At 44.2% G+C, this 19,158-nt stretch overlaps 1 protein-coding gene across 1 annotated transcript in view; it reads left to right on the top strand.

Annotated features, from left to right (window-relative positions):
• tomm20b (translocase of outer mitochondrial membrane 20b) overlaps nucleotides 1–18,924 on the top strand; it is a 47,893-nt gene extending 28,969 nt beyond the window's left edge. Inside the window, exons 4-5 of the mRNA XM_030052297.1 lie at nucleotides 16,873–17,015; nucleotides 18,191–18,924. Coding sequence (XP_029908157.1) covers nucleotides 16,873–17,015; nucleotides 18,191–18,235 — 188 coding nt within the window. The 3' untranslated portion in view covers nucleotides 18,236–18,924. The remainder of the gene's footprint in view (nucleotides 1–16,872; nucleotides 17,016–18,190) is intronic.
• Nucleotides 18,925–19,158: the final 234 nt, after the last annotated feature.

The following is a 19,158-nucleotide window of genomic DNA, read 5'->3' as shown; positions in this document are numbered from 1 at the left end:
AGCTACCACTTCTTCCTCTGAGCTACACTGTTGTTGCACATTTATGTTGGGTACGACTCCAACAGTGAAAGTAAAGGCCGATTTATGGTTTTTGCGTCTCGTGTCCGCAGAGCCACAAATCAGCCTTAACTCCAGATGGCCAGTCCAGGCCTGCAGATCAGCCCTTTGAATAAATATGAATTTTGTGAGTGATGTTATTCTTGCTCTTGTGTGGCTCCTCTTACAAAAACATTGAGTACACCCTGGTACACCTAGTTCTATTTAGTCCCCAGAAAATACTCACCTACAATACAAAGCTGAAATCAATGACACGGCTGACAACTTGTGGCATTAAAACTACGACTTAGGGATTTGGCATCAGAAATAAGTGGTAAGGCATTTAAGCCTGTGTGCCATGATGGATTGCTGAAAGGATTACTGGTATTAGGCATAGGAAAAATAGTATAATGGCGGCGCGCGTGAGTGCAGGTCAGGATGCTTTTTGTTGACTACTCCTCCGCCTTTAACACCATCATCCCAGACATCCTGATAAGCAAACTGCTGAACCTTGGCCTGCCCCCACCCACCTGCAGCTGGATTAAAGACTTCTTGACTAACCGTCCACAGTCCGTCAGAGTCGGCCCCCACCTGTCCTCCACAATCACACTCAGCACCGGCTCACCTCAGGGCTGTGTGCTCAGCCCCCTCCTCTACTCACTATACACCTCTGACTGTACACCAACATTCCCCTCTAACTCTGTTATGAAGTTTGCAGACGACACTACTGTGGTTGGACTTATTACAGGCGGGGATGAGTCCGCCTACAGGCAGGAAGTCAAGAACCTGTCTGAGTGGTGCTCTGCTAACAACCTCATCCTCAACACTACAAAAACAAAAGAACTCATAATCGGCTTTAGGAAACCCAACACAAGCCACCAGCCTCTCTGCATTAATGATGTGTGTGTGGAGAGAGTTCACTCATTCAAATTTCTTGGCATCCATATCACTGACTGTTTGTCATGGTCACTAAACACCTCTGCAACTGTTAAAAAGGCACAACAGCGCCTCCACTTCCTGAGAATACTCAGGAAAAACAACCTGAGTGAAAAGCTGCTGGTCTCCTTCTACAGATCAACAGTTGAGAGCATCCTGGCATATTGCATTTCTGTGTGGTTTGCTGGATGCTCTGTTGCAGACAAGAAAGCTCTCCAGAGAATAATAAAGACAGCAGAAAAAGTCATCGGTTGCCCCCTCCCCTCTCTGTTAGACATTGCAAACTGCCACATTTTTTCAAGAGCTAAAAACATCATTGAGGACAATACTCACCCCAGCCACCATCTGTTTGAACTGTTCCCCTCTGGCAGGCGCTACAGGTCCATCAAATCCAGAACCACCAGATTCACAAACAGTTTCTATCCATACGCCATAACCTCATTAAACAAACACAGATAAGAATCCCTCCCCTCCTGTTGTCCTCTTGCACATGTGCACCTGCTCTGTATTTTAACTGTTTTATTCATTGTTCAGGTGTTGCATTTATTGTATACTGTGTATTTATTTATTTATTGTAGTTGAGTACCATGGTGGAGTAGCACTCTTAATCTCATTGCAATGTAATGTACAATGACAATAAAGGCATTCAATTCAATTCAATTCAAGTATAGGTGGTAGGATATATGTCTTGTTTTCATTTAAATGGAAATTATTTAATTTTGAGACAACTTTTTTCAGTCTACTGTTTCAGCAGGAGGTGGCGGTAATGCGCCATCGGGAGGACGCCAACCTGAAATTGGATTAGATCATGTAATCCAATTCAGTTTTTTTCTGGATCAAATCTTCATTTTGTGTTGTTCAAAACTTTTCAGTAGGATTTGGGTAACTTTGATAAAAATAAATAAATAAATAAATAAATAAATAAATAATAAATTAATTAATTAAAAAAAGGATTATCCTTATCCCAGCAGAGGTTAGGATTTCAAGGTGGATTTCAGGAAGAAAATGTAGTAAAACATTTAAATTGGCCAAATAATACAACATTTGTATCATTTAGTGTATACTTTTATTTATATTTTGCACTTGACTTGTTTAACCCTTACAGTGATAAAGTAAATAAAGCAGACATAGGCCAACAATTTAAAAGCTTTTCAGTACAATAAAGTAAAAAGAAAATAGAAATTAAAAATTAAAGCTGCAAGCAGCGTTGGTCGGCCCTCGCACCGGTGCCAGTCCGCGACAATGTTCGTGTCTTTGAAGTGCAGACATTTCATCCTTTTTTCCCATTTGTAAGGGTATTTTTCGGTGCTTTAAGTTGGAAAGAGTTTTGGGCTTTTATTTTGAAAGGCCCAGGATGTCCTAGTGTGTGAGTGACATGAGTACTGCGCTAATACATGAGTACTGGCAGCTGTGTCATGATCAGACCAAAATGCAGGCAGACAGAGAAATCCCCATGCAATCCAATGGAGAAATCGATCAAACCCACACCTGTTTGAGGTAATGCCGCTCGGACATCGTTTGAGTTACAGACGTGATTCGAAGTTTAAACTAGTCACAAGACTCGGCTCTATAAATCTCGTATTTACACGATTTTGCTATCTTTTACCGTTTTTGAGTTATGGCAGTTTAAGTTTGACTGTTTTCTCTGCTCCTGCTGACGGTTTATAATGGGTGTGTATTGCGGAACTGTCCGTTGCCTATAGTGAGTGACATGACCGGGCAGAGTGCAGAGGAGAGGACACCAGGGTCCAAAATGGTTGAAAAGTCTTGACAGCGGCCACAAACTTGTTCCAATTTAAAAATTAATTTCATATTTTTGTAGGAATTTTCATTCTCTTTCCGTCGGCATACGTTTCGAAGCCGTGCGACGTTTACTTTAGACACCAGGGGCCTGATTAGCGCCAAGTGTGCGCCTCTTCACGCCAAACTCCATGCGAAAAAACGGCTTTTTGGTTGCGGTAACGCCGACTTCGAGGGCTTATAATTTAAAAACGATTCGAATTAATAATAAATCCTTCAGAACTTTTGTTCAGCACTGTATCCTCTTTCATCTATTAGCTTTTCGAGCCGCCACGATTTACGGCCTAGGAGGAGATAAATTTTGTTCAACGCGCAATTTCGGGGCCCGACTTTTACTTTGAAAGCCAAATTGCGGACTTCCTGTTGATTTTAGGTCGGGGGGGCAAGTGCGTGAAATCTCGGCCTTGATGAGACCTACGTTTCGGCGCTGGTTTGGTCTTTCTATCACGTTCCTGTGGGCCGCAGCGGCCGATTTAGTGTGCCTAGGTGGTGCTAGAGAGCCCATTTTTGCACTTCGGGGGTCCGAGTTGCCATTTTCTCGAATTTTTCACCAGACCTGGGGTGCGTGCCAAATTTGGTGAGTTTTTGAGCACGTTTAGGGGGTCAAATTAAGGTCGAATGACGCGTAATAATAATAAGAAGAAGAAAGAAACAGTACAGAAACAATAGGCCCTTCTCCCTTTGGGAGGGCGAGGGCCTAATGATCTTGAAAATGACCCATGAAATAATCAAACAGCTTTCAATAACAAACAAAGATAATACATTCATTTTTTTTCTGTCTTTCATCACTGAATATTAATTTAAAACAAACAATCATCAGAGATGAACCTGTCAAAAATCATTTCTAACAACATTTATTCTGAATCTCAATCCTGTTATTGAAGAACAACCTGGACCTTCACTGGTAGAGCCAGCAGTCACAGGAGCTCAGAAAAGAGGCTTGAGGCGTCCTTTGCCAAATAATAATGATGATGCCTATGAATCACTTATTGAACGAGAAACTGAAAGAGCAGAAACCAGATCCTCCTGGCACAGGAACAAATCAAGCTGACAAAACTGCTGCAAGCCAAAGCAAAACTTCAGATCCAGCTCCTAAAAACAGGGCTTCTCCTCAGAGGAAGAAGAACCCAGAACATTTTTATTTGTTAATTATTGGACATCTTTTTTTTTTTTTTTTTTTTTTTTTTTTTTTTAATTTAAGATGTTTTCAAAGTATGCACAATGTATTTGTTAATGTATATTTGTGGACATTTATTTTTGTGTTTTGTCTCAAAATAATGAAGACCTAAAGTGTCTCCATGTTGGCTTTTCTACCTGTTATTGTTTACATTGCTGGTAGCCTACATTGTGATGTGTTGTCCCATTTTAAGCACTGCTAATCCAGATTTGGTAATCCTGAAAACTGTGTATCTGTTGTGGCCATGGCTGTATGCCCTGTATTTCCCTGTGTTTCCTTGTGTTTCCCCTCCCTTTTGTTTCCTTGTTTCTCTCCCTGTGTTTTTCTTTGTGTGTGCTGGTGTGGGCGTGGCCATCTCCACTCACTCTGCCCCTGGATTCCTCCACGCCTGCAGTCCATCAGCTCATCACCACTGCAGTATATCTGTTCCAGCTTTTCCACCACTCCTCCACTCCACACCAGATTGTTGTTCAGCCTCCGTGGTGAAAACTTCAGACCTGCTTAACAAACATTTTTGAAAACTTTTGTTGTTGTGATTCTCCTACTAACTCCTGTCTTCTCTGCTGTTCTCCAGGACCATTACCACCAGCCTGCCCGCCCTACAGTCTGCCTCCTCCAAGCCACCTCTGCCTACCACAAAGCCTCCATTCTCCCTCCAGCCAACGCCAGCCATTCACTACCACCATCACCTCCCTCTTCCCAAGTGGGACACTCCATTTTTTCCCCTTCCCTAAGCCTTAACCTTATTTTTGCTTTTTGAAAATAGATTCATTTTTTCTACTCTTGGGTCCTCCCTCCGTGAGTTTGCAACAGTATCTGGATCAGGGTGATCCAATCCAGTGGATTACCTGATCCTGGATAGCAAAAAATGGGATTTCCAAATCCAGATAGTTTTAATCTGGATTAAAACCTTTGAACAACTGGCCCCTGATTACTGTTTTTTGCTATTTATTCTGTTTCTGGTGGTAATGATCCTTTTGTTGTATCTTTTCAGCTGCCTTTATTTCACTGCTAGTCCTTCCAGTAGCTCCCTAGTGTTATTGAATTTATGATGAACAGAAGTTCCCTTGCCTTTTTATGACCAAATAACAGGAATTGCATCATTTAATGTGATGCTAAATGTGACAGAAATCCATGTCCAACAGAATGTCCTCTCCAGAACCTTGCACATATAAATTGATATAAAAAATTAGGTCATTTCTATGTTTCTGAATGCTTTGAATTTTTACCATGAAGTCCAAATATCTTGAAGTTGTGAATTCTAACTGAATGAAACAGGTTGGTCAGTTTTGATTTGTCACAAAATGTGGTAATTTTATGTTAATCCATACCATGGCAACGGCGGCGCACATGCATGCAGCAGCTGATGGCTCCCTCAATTTTAACAAAAATAGGAGCGATTCTTCTGTTTTTACTGCTGAGAATCGTACCACTTGCGTGTGTATTACTTATGACAGTAATACACTCCTCAACATCAGGAAAGGAAGTGCAAAAATTGAACTGAGTGCCGCGGACCTTGGGATTATATCTGCTCTAGGCATCTTAAGATCCGACGACCCGGGCGTTCGGATCGGACGTCATCGCGGGCGGTGTAGTCGACGCAGGAGGAGGGGGAGGCGAGCCGGGGTGCGACTGAGGCTGAGTAGGCTTGGACCCAAGGCTGTGCCGCTACCCAGCCTACTCCTGGCTAATGTCCGATCACAGGAGAACAAAATGGACGAGATACGGCTCAGGCTGACCCAGCAGGGAGAGATCAGACACTGTGGCGTTCTCATCCTAACAGAGACGTGGCTCCATGAAAACATACCGGATGAGGCTTTAACACTGGACGGGCGGAGCCTGTTCCGGGCCGACAGAACACAGGACTCCGGTAAGACGAGAGGGGGCGGGCTCTGTGTATACATCAATGATGCTTGGTGCACAGGTGCAGTCAGAGTGGATGGAAAATGTTCACCTGACATTGAGTTTTTACTGCTCAGATGTCGGCCATATTACCTGCCAAGAGAATTCACCAGTGTGTTTGTTGCTGCTGTTTACATTCCACCGGATGCAAATTCAAAAAATGCACTCCAGGAATTATATGATGTCATCAGCAGCCAGATGGCAAAACAGCCAGATGCTGTTATGATTGTTGCTGGGGATTTTAATCAAACAGACCTCAGAACTGTTCTGCCTAGATTCCACCAGCACGTCCACATCCCCACCAGAGGAAACAACACACTGGACCATGTCTACACCAATGTTCATGGCAGCTACAGAGCCCTCTCTCGTCCTCATTTTGGCCAGTCAGACCACATCTCCCTGCTTCTCCTGCCTACCTACATCCAGCTGACAAAAAGGGTCAAACCAACTGTAAAAACAATTAAAGTGTGGACAGATGAAGCTGCAGCGGCTCTACAGGACTGTTTTGAATGCACGGACTGGCAGATGTTCAGGGATGCTGCTACCCAGGAGAACCATATTGACCTTGAAGAATATGCATCATCAGTGACATCATACATCAGCAAATGTGCTGATGATGTGGTAAAAATAAGGACAGTTAAATCATTCCCAAATGAGAAAGCCTGGATGAATGGAGAGGTGAGAGCTCTATGTAGAGCCAAAAAAGCTGCCTTCAAGTCAGGTGACAAAGAAGCCTACAACACTGCCAGAGCAAAACTGAAAGCTGGCATCAAGGAGGCAAAGCGAAGGCATCAGCAGAGACTGGAGAGAGACCTCAACACCAACAACAGCAAAGACTTGTGGCAGGCGGTCAAAAATGTGACAGGCTACAAAACCAGGAGCGCTCCCATCATGTGTGAGGCCACGTTACCAGACGAGCTGAACACTTTTTATGCTCGCTTTGACCTCCTCAACAGGGTATCAGCTGTAAAGTCTACTCCGCCTCCAGAGGACCGGCCACAGTCAGTATCCACAGTGGATGTGAGGAAAGTCCTGCTGAAAGTGAATATGAGTAAAGCTGCTGGGCCTGACAACATCCCTGGCCGTGTACTAAAAACATGTGCCAACCAGCTAGTAGATGTCATTACCGACATTTTCAACATATCACTGTCACAGGAGAGTGTTCCCACCTGCTTCAAGACAGCCACCATCATCCCTGTGCCTAAGAAGTCTGCAGTGTCTAATCTAAATGACTACCGCCCTGTGGCACTCACCCCCATCCTGATGAAGTGCTTTGAGAAACTGGTTCTCCAGCACATAAAGAACAACATCCCTGCCAGTCTGGACCCTCAGCAGTTTGCATTCAGAACCAACAGATCCACAGAGGATGCCATCTCCACTGCTCTCCACTCAGTCTTCACTCACCTGGAGAAAAGCAGCACCTACATCAGAATGCTGTTTGTTGACTTCAGCTCAGCTTTCAACACAATCTCCCCCATGAAGCTGATTGGAAAACTGAACACTCTGGGCATCAGTACCACTCTCTGCAACTGGATACTGGACTTCCTCACAAACAGACCCCAGTCAGTTCGGATTGGCAGTCTCTCCTCCTCCACTCTAGTGCTCAACACCGGAGCGCCCCAGGGCTGTGTGCTCAGCCCCCTCCTGTTCACGCTGTACACCCACGACTGCAACTCCCGACATGGAGAGAACTCTATTGTGAAGTTCGCAGATGATACCACCATCATCGGCCGGATTTCCAACAATGATGAGTTTTCATATCGGGAGGAAATCAACCATCTTGCAAAATGGTGCACAGACAACAACCTTCTGCTCAACGTCAGCAAAACCAAAGAGCTGATAGTTGATTTTCGAAAAAAAGAGGCAAAGACACACAACCCTGTCTACATCAATGGAGCTGAGGTGGAGCAAGTGAGCAGTTTTAAGTTCCTGGGAATCAACATAACAGAGAACCTAACATGGACCTCACATATCTCTGCCCTGGTTAAAAAAGCCCAGAAACGGCTGTATTTCTTAAGGAAACTTAAGAAAGCAAAATTCCCACGCCAAGTTCTTGTCAGCTTCTACAAAGGAGCGATTGAAAGCATCCTGACTGGAAACATCACAAACTGGCATGGGATGTGCACGGCCCAGGACAGGAAGACTCTGCAACGAGTGGTTAAAACTGCCCAAAATATCATTGGCACCCATCTACCAAGCATCAGTGATATCGGGGAGGTGAGGTGCCTGCGCAGAGCCAAAAGGATCCTAAAAGACAACACCCACCCCAGCCACAGCCTGTTCACCCTGCTGCCGTCAGGCAAAAGATACAGAAGTATCCGCTGCCGTACAACCAGACTACAGAGCAGCTTCTTCCCTCAAGCTGTGAGACTACTAAATGCACCATCTGCACTCCTCCATGTTTAATAATTTTATTTTCTATACAATCAATTAATCAGTCAAGAGGGAACCACACTTTAATTTCATTATACAACCTGTTGTATAATGACAAATAAACTTCCTTGTATCCTTGTATCCTTGTATCCTTAAAATGCCCTTATATTCGGGTAAGGGTTAGTGTTTGTGTAATGTGAGTAACTGCGACTGACCCAATTTCCCTCTGAGATAAAGTATTTCTGATTGTGATTGTTTCTCAGGTTTTTTCTGTTTGTAAAACGTACAATAACTTTATAAAACTGACTTTTGAAAGTTCCTCTGGAGTGAACTGTCATGTCAGCAGCTGTCTTTGATCAGCAGTGTGAGAGTTTCTCCACACAGGAGGCGACTCTCACTCCTCAGATCTCACACAGAGACACTGAGGAACCAAACCCAACCCTAAACCCCGGGTACAGAGGTTCAGTGAAGGTGCTGCTGAAGGTGTGGAGGTGGATCAGTGTGTCAGAGGAGACGCTGTAGAAGGACAGAGAGCCAGCAGGCCAGTCCAGATACACTGCCACTCTGTTAGAGGAGGAGGGGGCAGGGATGTATGTTCCTCTGTTAGTGTGTCTGGCAGTGAATCCACCATCAGAGCAGAACAGACTCCAGGAGTTTTTATTCCCTCCAAGCTCACAGTCATAACTGCCTCCTCTCCTTCTGATTCCTCTGTAAGTCAATCCTATATTAACCCATCCTTCCCACTCGACCTCCCAGTAGCAGTGACCAGTCAGACCATCTCTACACAGGATCTGTTTCCAGCGGTCAAACCTCTCTGGGTGATCAGGATATGGCTGCTCCTCTCTCACTGCTGTCACCTTCCTGTTGTCCTCAGACAGGACGAGGTGTCTGTTTGCTGTGTTTGTGTCCAGTTTGAGTTCACAGGAATCTGATGGAGAGAACAAGACACAACAGACCTGCTGTGGTTATTATCTGCTGATTGATTCACAGTTTGATTATTGATTTGTTAACTCTTTGATGAAGACACATGGTGTCAGCCGTCCTCTTCATTCACAGCAGGATCTGAATGAATGGACGTCACAAACTGCTGTGGAAATTCACTTTACATCTGGAAGAGCCATTTATATACAAACTGAACTACATTTACACTTGATATATTTCTTTATAGATGTTAATATTGCTCTATTAGTATTATCTTCAAGTTATATTCACTTGGTGTAAGCTACAAACAATGCTTTCATACATTTTGTCATTTATTACATAATTACATGAGGTTGTTCTTGTTTCTAGCACATTTACAAGTTTTGAAAGTTTGGAGCTTAACTTGGAGAAATGTGTAAAAACCAAATTGAAAAACTGATCATGTTTGCAGTGGAACATCAGATCTGTTTGTGTTTGGTTCAGCAGGTAAAAGCAGCTGAGAACAAACAGCAGAAACTGCAGCTGCACCATCTAAACAGCTGAAGGTTTTGTGTTGATGAATCAAACTAAATCCACACTTACACTTCCTCAGACCTGGATTCAACCTCTGCTGTCCACCATGGTCCACCCTGGAGGAAGAAACAGAGTCAGAGCAGCAGATTCTCTTTGAGGATGGAAACATGGGCAGTAAATAACCTTCCCTATGAATGATTTAGCAGACCATGTCACTCATATACACCATAAACCATGAAACAATACTCCTCAGGCCTCTATAAGACATTGTGTGTGTGTCTCTCCATACCTGAGATCCTCCAGTCTCCAGGTTGGATCCTCCAGTCCAGCAGAGAGCAGCTGCACTCCTGAGTCTCCTGGATGATTGTAGCTCAGGTCCAGCTCTCTCAGATGGGAGGGGTTGGAGCTCACAGCTGAGGCCAGAGAAGCACAGCCTTCCTGTGTGAGCAGACAGCCTGACAGCCTGCACACCAACACAAACACAATCAGTCCACCACATCATCTGCTTTGTGTTTTCACAAAAACCTACACAGCTTAGGAATGTGTTCAGTGACATGAAGCTGCATGGAAATCAGGACTGAACTGGTCATGTGTTGAGCAGGTTGAGGAATCCTGACCTGAGAGCCTCCAGTCTGCAGTGTGGACTCTCCAGTCCAGCAGAGAGAAGCTTCACTCCTGAATCCTGCAGATCGTTGTTACTCAGGTCCAGCTCTCTCAGACTAGAGGACTTGGAGCTGAGAACTGAGGCCAGAGCTGCACAGCTTCTCTCTGACAGATTACAGCCACTCAGCCTGAGGAAAGATATATGGACATAGAAATGTTGCTCTCTAGTATTTAATGTGGTTCATATATGAGCTCTGACAGTCAGTGTTTAAATTGTCTGGATGTAAAGTTGGGTGAGAAGAAGACTGATTAACAAAATGCTCAGGATTTCCATTTTCATGGGACTGAGCAGTAAATTGGCTGTTAAATCCTGATGTTAAACTAACAAGGTTTCCCTTTAAACATTCAACAACACTGACCTGAGAGCCTCCAGTCTGCAGTGTGGACTCTCCAGTCCAGCAGAGAGACGCTTCACTCCTGAATCCTGCAGCTGGTTGTTACTCAGGTCCAGCTCTCTCAGACTAGAGGACTGGGAGCTGAGAACTGAGGCCAGAGCTGCACAGCTTCTCTCTGACAGATTACAGTCACTCAGCCTGAGGAGGAATCAAAGATGAAAACAATATCTGTCATTTTTCTCTCTTCAGTAGAAAGCATCGTGTTTAATATGTCCAGTTTTCTCTGAACCTACACAGATTTCCTGGAGGCATTGACCACTGGCAGCAGCATCAGAAGAGCCTCCTCTGAAGCAGAGTATTTCTTCAGGTCAAACACCTCCAGATCTTCTTCTGATGACAGCAAGATGAAGACCAGAGCTGACCACTGAGCAGGGGACAATTTGTCTGTGGAGAGACGTCCTGATCTCAGGTACTGTTGGATCTCCTCCACTAGAGAATGGTCATTCAGCTCATTCAGACAGTGGAACAGGTTGATGCTTCTCTCTGGAGACGGATTCTCCCTGATCTTCTTTTTGATGAACTCAACTGTTTCCTGATTGGTCTGTGAGCCACTTCCTGTCTGTGTCATCAGGCCTCGTAGGAGAATCTGATTGGTCAGCAGTGAAAGACCCAGGAGGAAGCGCAGGAACAAGTCCAGGTGTCCATTTGGACTCTGTAAGGCCTTGTCCACAGCACTCTGGAGGAGTTTTAGTTCATATTTCTTGTTGAACCATGCAGACCACCAGGAGGCTGATTGTTCTTCTGGTTCTTCTGACAGCAGATTGACTCCAGAGTTGATGAATGTCAGAAAGACATGAAGAGCAGCCAGAAACTCCTGAACGCTCAGATGGACGAAGCAGAAAACCTTGTCCTGGTGCAGCCCACGCTCCTCTTTGAAGATCTGTGTGAACACTCCTGAGTACACTGAGGCTGCTCTGATATCAATGCCACACTCTGCCAGGTCTGCTTCATAGAAGATCAGGTTGCCTTTCTCCAGCTGCTCAAAAGCCAGTTTTCCCAGAGACAGGATCATCTTCCTGGTCTCTGGAGTCCAGAGTGGATCTGTCTCAGCTCTCCCATGATACTTGACATTCTGCACTTTGGACTGAACCAGCAGGAAGTGGATGTACATCTCAGTCAGGGTCTTGGGCAGGTCTCCTCCCTCACTGGTTTTCAATACGTCCTCCAGAACTGTAGCAGTGATCCAGCAGAAGACTGGGATGTGGCACATGATGTGGAGGCTTCGTGACGTCTTGATGTGGGAGATGATTCTGCTGGCCTGCTCCTCATCTCTGAATCTCTTCCTGAAGTATTCCTCCTTCTGTGGGTCAGTAAAGCCTCTCACCTCTGTCACCATGCCAACGCACTCAGAAGGGATCTGATAGGCCGCTGCGGGTCGTGTGGTTATCCACAGGCGAGCAGAGGGAAGCAGGTTCCCCTTGATGAGGTTTGTCAGCAGAACGTCCACTGAGGTGGACTCTGTAACATCAGTCAGGATCTGGTTGTTGTTGAAGTCCAGAGGAAGTCGACACTCATCCAGACCGTCAAAGATCAACACAACCTGGAACTGCTCAAACCTGCTGATTCCTGCTTCTTTGGTCTCAGTGAAGAAGTGATGAACAAGTTCCACCAAGCTCAACTTTTTCCCTCTCAGCAGATTCAGCTCTCTGAAAGTGAATGGAAATGTGAAGTGGACATGCTGGTTGGCTTTGTGTTCAGCCCAGTCCAGAGTGAACTTCTGTGTTAAGACTGTTTTCCCAATGCCAGCCATTCCCTTTGTCATCACTGTTCTGATTGGTCCATCTCTTCCAGATAAAGGTTTAAAGATGTCCTCACATGTGATTGGTGTTTCTGGTTTCCTGGCTGCCGTTTCAATCCATCTGACCTCATGTTCCTCATTGAGCTCTCCACTCCCTCCCTCTGTGATGTACAGCTCTGTGTAGATCTGATTCAGAAGTGTTGGGTTTCCTGCTTTAGCAATCCCCTCAAACACACACTCACACTTCTTCTTCAGCTTAGATCTGAGTTCACGTTGGCACGCTGCAGCGGCAGTTTCTGAATGAACAAACAACAAAAACATCAGTAAGTGAATGTCACATTAATGAGAGAAATGTGAAAATTTGCTGGTAAATGTATCTGAGTTGTGGCTGCATGGCATCCATTTAGCTCATAGCTGCTGGTGGAAAAACCAGTCCTGACTGTCTGCAGCCAAATGTGAAAGGCAACATTTTCCATGTCAACTTTGTGTTCAGCATTTTACACAAATATGAACAAATCAACACTTTAAGCAGGTTCTCCATGAGGATTGTGCTCATTTCCCTTCCAATCTGGGATTGCTGAGCTCTTGTTTTAGAAATGTCTGTATTTCCAGCAGAGATTACAAATGCAAACATTCAGTTTTTCCATCATTCCTCTTCTCCATCCTGTTAAAGGAGTTAAAAGCCTCTTACTGCTCCTCAGATGCTCAGCCAGCTCCTCCTGCTTCATTCTCCTCAGGAGGTGCAGTGTGATCTGCAGAAAAGCCTCCCTGCTGCTCCTCCTCTGCTCTTCCTCCTCACCGTCCAACACCTCCTCATCCTCCCTCTGCCTCTCTGAGCATTCTGGGTAATCTGGACTCAGAGACCTCTGGAGGTTTTTCAGCTCCTTCTTCACAAAGGTGTTGATGTTCTCCTCCAGCAGCTGCAACAGAAAAATCAAAGAATCCAAGTTCCATTTTCAAATTTGGACACAAAACACAAAATCAGATCCAGGTTGAAGAGCCTGAAAGTCCAAAGTGCAGCATGGAGACGATTATGACCTGAGCTGCTGCTCAGTTTGGACCTTGTTGTTCATTATACAACAGTTAGTGCCAGTGGAGCAATCTGATTGGACGAGAGGCGTTCCATGAGAGCTGATGTTCAGTAGAACAGCACTCGCTCTGGTGTCATATCGCTGCATTTACACACCAGAAATATGGAGGCCAGGTGTGTTTGATGCTCCTGGGCAGACTGACCACTGGGAACCTCCGAGCTCTGCTGCTGGACTCTGAGGAGGACACACACACACACACACACACACACACACACACACACACACACACACACACAAAATGAACTCCATGTTAGAAGCTGCTCTGATTATTGGATGTGATGTTTTGAAAGAGGAAACTCAGTCAACAGAGTCTGAGGGGCCCAACCGATTCTGCATCTTTAAATAATTACCCATCATCAGCAGAGGGCTGTGTGTCTTTGAACTCATCAAGTCGATCCATAGACCCGTCGCTCTCGAAGGACACACAGCTGGGTCCAGGGGAGTCTGGTCTCTCCTGCTGGATCCTGATAGAAACATCATGAACACAGTGAAGGGATCTGTGTCTCTATGAACAACACTGTTGCAAGGACCGTTGCATGCAAGGGCACTCTCGCAAAACTTGACACACTCTATCACTCTGCCATCCGCTTTGCCACTAATGCCCCCTTCACCACCCACCACTGCACCCTTTACTCACTGGTAAGCTGGCCCTCTCTTCACACCCGCCGCCATATTCACTGGCTCACCCTCATCTACAAGACCCTCCTTCACCGCACACCCCCCTATCTGTCTCGTCTGCTGCACCGACTCCCCGTCACATACAACACCCGGTCCTCTCTGCACATACAGTTAACTACTCCTAAATCCAGATCCTCCCTTGGTCATGCACCTTTTCAATCAGCTGCTGCCACTGACTGGAATGCTCTGCAAAAACACCTAAAATTGGACAACTTCATTTCTATCCAGTTTCTGGATAGAAACATTCTGAAAAATGCTGAAAAATGTCTGAAAAATGCTTATAACAGTGTTCAGGATTGTTATTTTTTGTACCAAACAGTTAAATAAAGTTGTTAAGCAAGAAGCCATTGACTTGAGTGGTATACATTTTGGAAATGTATGTTTTAATGAGGCCACTGTCACCACCGTCAGATTAGTGTCACCACCGTCAGAGGCAGTTATATTTGTTTTAAATGAATATGTTTACAATATGTTCCTTTGGTGCTGTTGAGTTATTAAAGTAATAGTCTCTTTAATACAAAAATATGTTTTCAAATAAAAAAAAAAACATTACAGTGACAGTGATGACAAAAACAAAGTAGCCTAATAACTGGAAAAACCTATTTTATGAAAAAAATGCAAAATGAGGAGGTTGCACCAGTACATTGCTGAACAGCCAAGACCTTGGCCTATAATGATATACCTTCAGATTTTGTAATTTAACACACTTTTTTTTCAAGATTAAAACCTGTTTTATCCAAATTCCCAAGAATCAGTGAAATACTTATTTTCAGAAGCAACATTATGTGTAAGAGATAATCTAATGTGAGCACACACAGAGCTTTTCCTGTGAATAATGCTGCTGTGCTGATTTGCCTGCTGAGCTCTGAGATGGAGAACAGTCATGGACAGTCAGAGATCCTCATCTCACCTCTTAGCTTTGGTCTGGCTGTCATGTTCCCCAGACAGAGTGCTTTCAGAGGCAGGGAGCCTCCTCTTCCTCTTCCGAGCCGATTTCATAGCCGAACACCTTGACACAAACACAGCGGCTGATCGATGACAACAAGCTTTCCATGACAGGATGTGTGCTGTCTTCCTGTCAGCACCATGTCACATATACAGAGTGGACGTAACACTCAGAGCAGCCGCCCTTTACATCAAACCCACTGAGCAGCTTCATCTACAGAGGACTTTGAATCCTCTGGGACTCTTCACACATGGACTGGGGAAAATAACAGTTTAAGTGAAAGGTAATGAATTATAATTCATTTGTTTTCAGTCAAGCATATCCATGTCGCCATCTTAGATACAGTATGTTTGAATAAAGAGCATTCCTTATGTTGTTCCTCCTGCATATTTCACCACATGATCTGAGATTAAAATCAAACTGACTGCTCACTTTGGTCACCACTGAAAAAAATTCAGGTAAACACCTTTAGCCAATATTAATGTTGTTGACAAAGTCAAATGTTAGCAATGAAAACACAATGGTACAAGGAATTCCAGTAAAAATGTCGATCTACAAAACATCAAAAGCACATTTTGAGAGATGTCACCGCCATCTTGTCATCCCCGTCTGCTCTCCAGTCCTCCAGTTATAAAACACAATGTAGGAGCCTGTTCTTCAAACATTTCTACTGATCCCTGGTTGGGTCTTTACCTGCTGAATCACATCCACCTCAAATCCAAGAGACTTTCCAGCTTCACCTGGAGAGGAAACCCAGAGAGAGAAGACACCGCTTGTTCTCCTGCGTCAGTCCTGAGAGTGTGAGTACTTTAGATCTGAAGGTGCAATAACTTCCTCATAACTTCAGTATCAAAGTCCACAAGTGTAATTTGATCATGATATAAAACTTTAGATCATAAAATATCAGGCACAGTAAACAGCCCTGTAAAATGAGATTCAACTCCAACTTTCTTGGCCATAAAGGTCTTCAGTACTTTTTGTACAAGTTGCTGTTCTCTAACAAGGAGTTTAATGGCAAAATTCACATCAGGTGTTTGATGCTCCAGCTCATCGAGGTCGTATCATTAGGGAACGGCTGCTGGAGACTGGGGTACCTCAGATGGAGTGGCCTGCACTTTCTCCAGACCTGAATCCCATAGAAAACCTATGGGATCAGCTGAGTCGCCGTGTAGAGGCTCGGAGCTCTGTACCCCAGAACCTCAATGTCCTGAGGGCCGCCCTTCAAGAAGAGTGGGATGCCATGCCTCAGCAGACAATAAGTCGACTTGTGAACAGCATGAGACGTCGTTGTCAAGCTGTAATTGTTGCTCAAGGGCACATGACAAGTTATTGACACTGACATTTTTTGTTGTGGTATATCCACCACTGTTGTTGGCTTTTGTTTCAAGAAATTGTTTGAGATGAGGAAATCACCAGTGTATGCTTCTACTTAAATGCCCTACTTTCATGATATAATATCACTGTAGCGTGAACATTTTTACATTTTCCATAAATTTCACCCGAAAGCCAAATATCCCTAACTTTTTGTGAGTAGTGTATATGTATATTTATATAGTTTGAGTTTTTATGTTTGAAAATTCTGTTATTGACTTTTTGGTTTATTACTTTGGTTTGAAATTGGTCCCAACTCCAGTTCGGATGTCCTGTAAACCCTGTTGTGTGTGTGTGTGTGTGTGTGTGTGTGTGTGTGTGTGTCTCTGCAGGCGACTATGAGAACGGCGTGGATCACCTGACCAACGCCATCGCCGTGTGCGGTCAGCCTCAGCAGCTGCTGCAGGTGCTGCACCAGACGCTGCCGCCGCCCGTCTTCCAGATGCTGCTGACCAAACTGCCCAGCATCAGCCAGGTACACACACACACACACACACACACACACACACACACACACACTGCCCAGCATCAGCCAGGTACACACACACACACACACACACACACACACACACACACATACACACACTGCCCAGCCTCCCAGAATGCCTCAGGAGTCACGTTGTCACTCGTCTCTGATTTGTTTTTGAGACTTTCCAGATAAAAAAAGGGATTGTCTCTGGGAGAGATGAATGGGATTTTCAAAATTCCTTCAAAAAGTCACTCCTGATATTTGATCGTTTGTTTGTTGCTGAGAGACGGAAGCGAGCGGAGCTGCAGTGATTCTCCTCCTGAAGAGAGCAGATCAGAGAAAAGGACTCGCAGATAAAAACATCAGCGTGTTAAACTGCAGCTTCAGTCTCACTGGGAGACGACACAGTTGGATTTCAGCTTTAGGTTTGCAGTCAATGTTATGTTTGACTTCTGAGGTCTGTTTAAAAAAATATATTCCTGGGGGAAAAACTGAGATAAAAGTCATACATTTCTGAGAAACAAACTTGGCTGTTCTCTGATATTAGAGTGGTAAATTTACAAGAAAAAGCGCACATCTCTGAGAAAAAAAATTATAAAATCACAAATTTGGCAAGAAAAAACTTAGAACATAGTTTTTCTTTTTTTTTTTTTGTTTTATATTTTTATTGAAAATTTCCAACAATTAAAAACACACAAAAAAACATATGAATATATATCACAGCTATACGAAACAGAGAAAAAATAACAGAAAAATATAAATAAATGAATTAGAAAAATTAATAATTAAAATAAATAAATAAATAAAAAATAAAATGGTAAATTTGTTTTTCTGTTCACTTTTTTTTTCATCAGAGAGCCTCATGGCTTCACTTTGCAGGGTCAGATCGACCTCACGCTGCAGACGCAGCTGTTCGCCGTCATTTCCTCATAAATTTACAACTTTAATCTCAGAAATTCTGAGTTTTTCCTTCAGAATATTACCCCCCGCTCCCCCGGCTGTAATTACTTTTTTCCTCCCTACAGCAGCACTAACACGCCCTCGCATTAAAGAGCCTGTAAAAATAAAGTCATCACACACCGTCAGTGACCAGCTGATCAAACAGCTGATCAACGACCAAACTGATCGATCGGTGCCTCCCTGCGTTTTCTCTGATGTGTCGTGTCTCTTCCTGTCTGCAGCGTATCGTGAGCGCACAGAGCCTGAGCGAGGACGATATAGAATAATCAGAGGACCGAGAGGCCCCGCCCCCTTCCTGCCTCCTCCTCCTCATGTGGACCTCCTCCATCGTGACCGGCCTCCTCCTCCTTCTCCTCCTCCTCGTCCTCCATCACTTCCTCCGAGGTGTCTGATCCAAGGGATTCTTTTTTTTTTTTTTTTAATTTCATCCATCAAATTAGTGTCTTTTTTTTAAAACTTAGATTTACCCTTTTACGAGTTTTGGAAAATACTGAACATAAAGCCAACAGAATGAAAATAATAATAAATAAAAGTAAAAAAAAAAAAAAAAAAAGAGCCCGTCCAATCTCCAAAACGATGTGATGCCGCCGCCGTCGGCCGTGTGTCGTCTTGTTTAGCGGCCGAGCTAACCAGACCAGGTTTTGTAGGAAAGTGTGTGCATGTGTGTGTGCGTGCCTCTGTGTGTGTGTGTGTGTGTGTGTGTGTGTGTGTGTGTGTGTGTGTGCGTGCAGAACGCTGCCGTCAGGGCCGGGCAGCGAACACGAGCGAGCAGCGGCGTCTTCACACCGTCAGAGTGTCCGTACGTGTCTCTCCACGTGCTTCACCAGTATTTATTGTTTTGTTATCAGTCTGGGAAACACTTTTTAAAAAAGGCGATGGATTGTTGTGTTCATGTTAAAGAGGATCTCCCTCTTTAGAGGAAAAAAAATGAAAATAAAAAAATGTGAACAAAGAACTCGGTCGTTGTGTTTTGTTTTTTTTTTGTTTGTTTGTTTGTTTTTATTTTGACAGGAATTTCCAAAAGTGTTGCTTCTCTCTGCTCTCAGATGGTTTGTGTCTCAAATCATGAAGTCATGCAGGTTCCAGCTTAAAGACATGAACACATTTACACAACAACATTTACACTGATGAGGAGTTTGGTTTGCATTAATTATGTCCTGCAGACTCTTGTGGATTCAATGAGCCACAT

This window comes from Myripristis murdjan, chromosome 1 (genome assembly GCF_902150065.1).
Source record: "Myripristis murdjan chromosome 1, fMyrMur1.1, whole genome shotgun sequence".
NCBI classification, from domain to species: domain Eukaryota; kingdom Metazoa; phylum Chordata; class Actinopteri; order Holocentriformes; family Holocentridae; genus Myripristis; species Myripristis murdjan.
The sequence above is the reverse complement of the archived record's forward strand: the minus strand, read 5'-3'. Positions and strand labels throughout refer to the sequence as shown.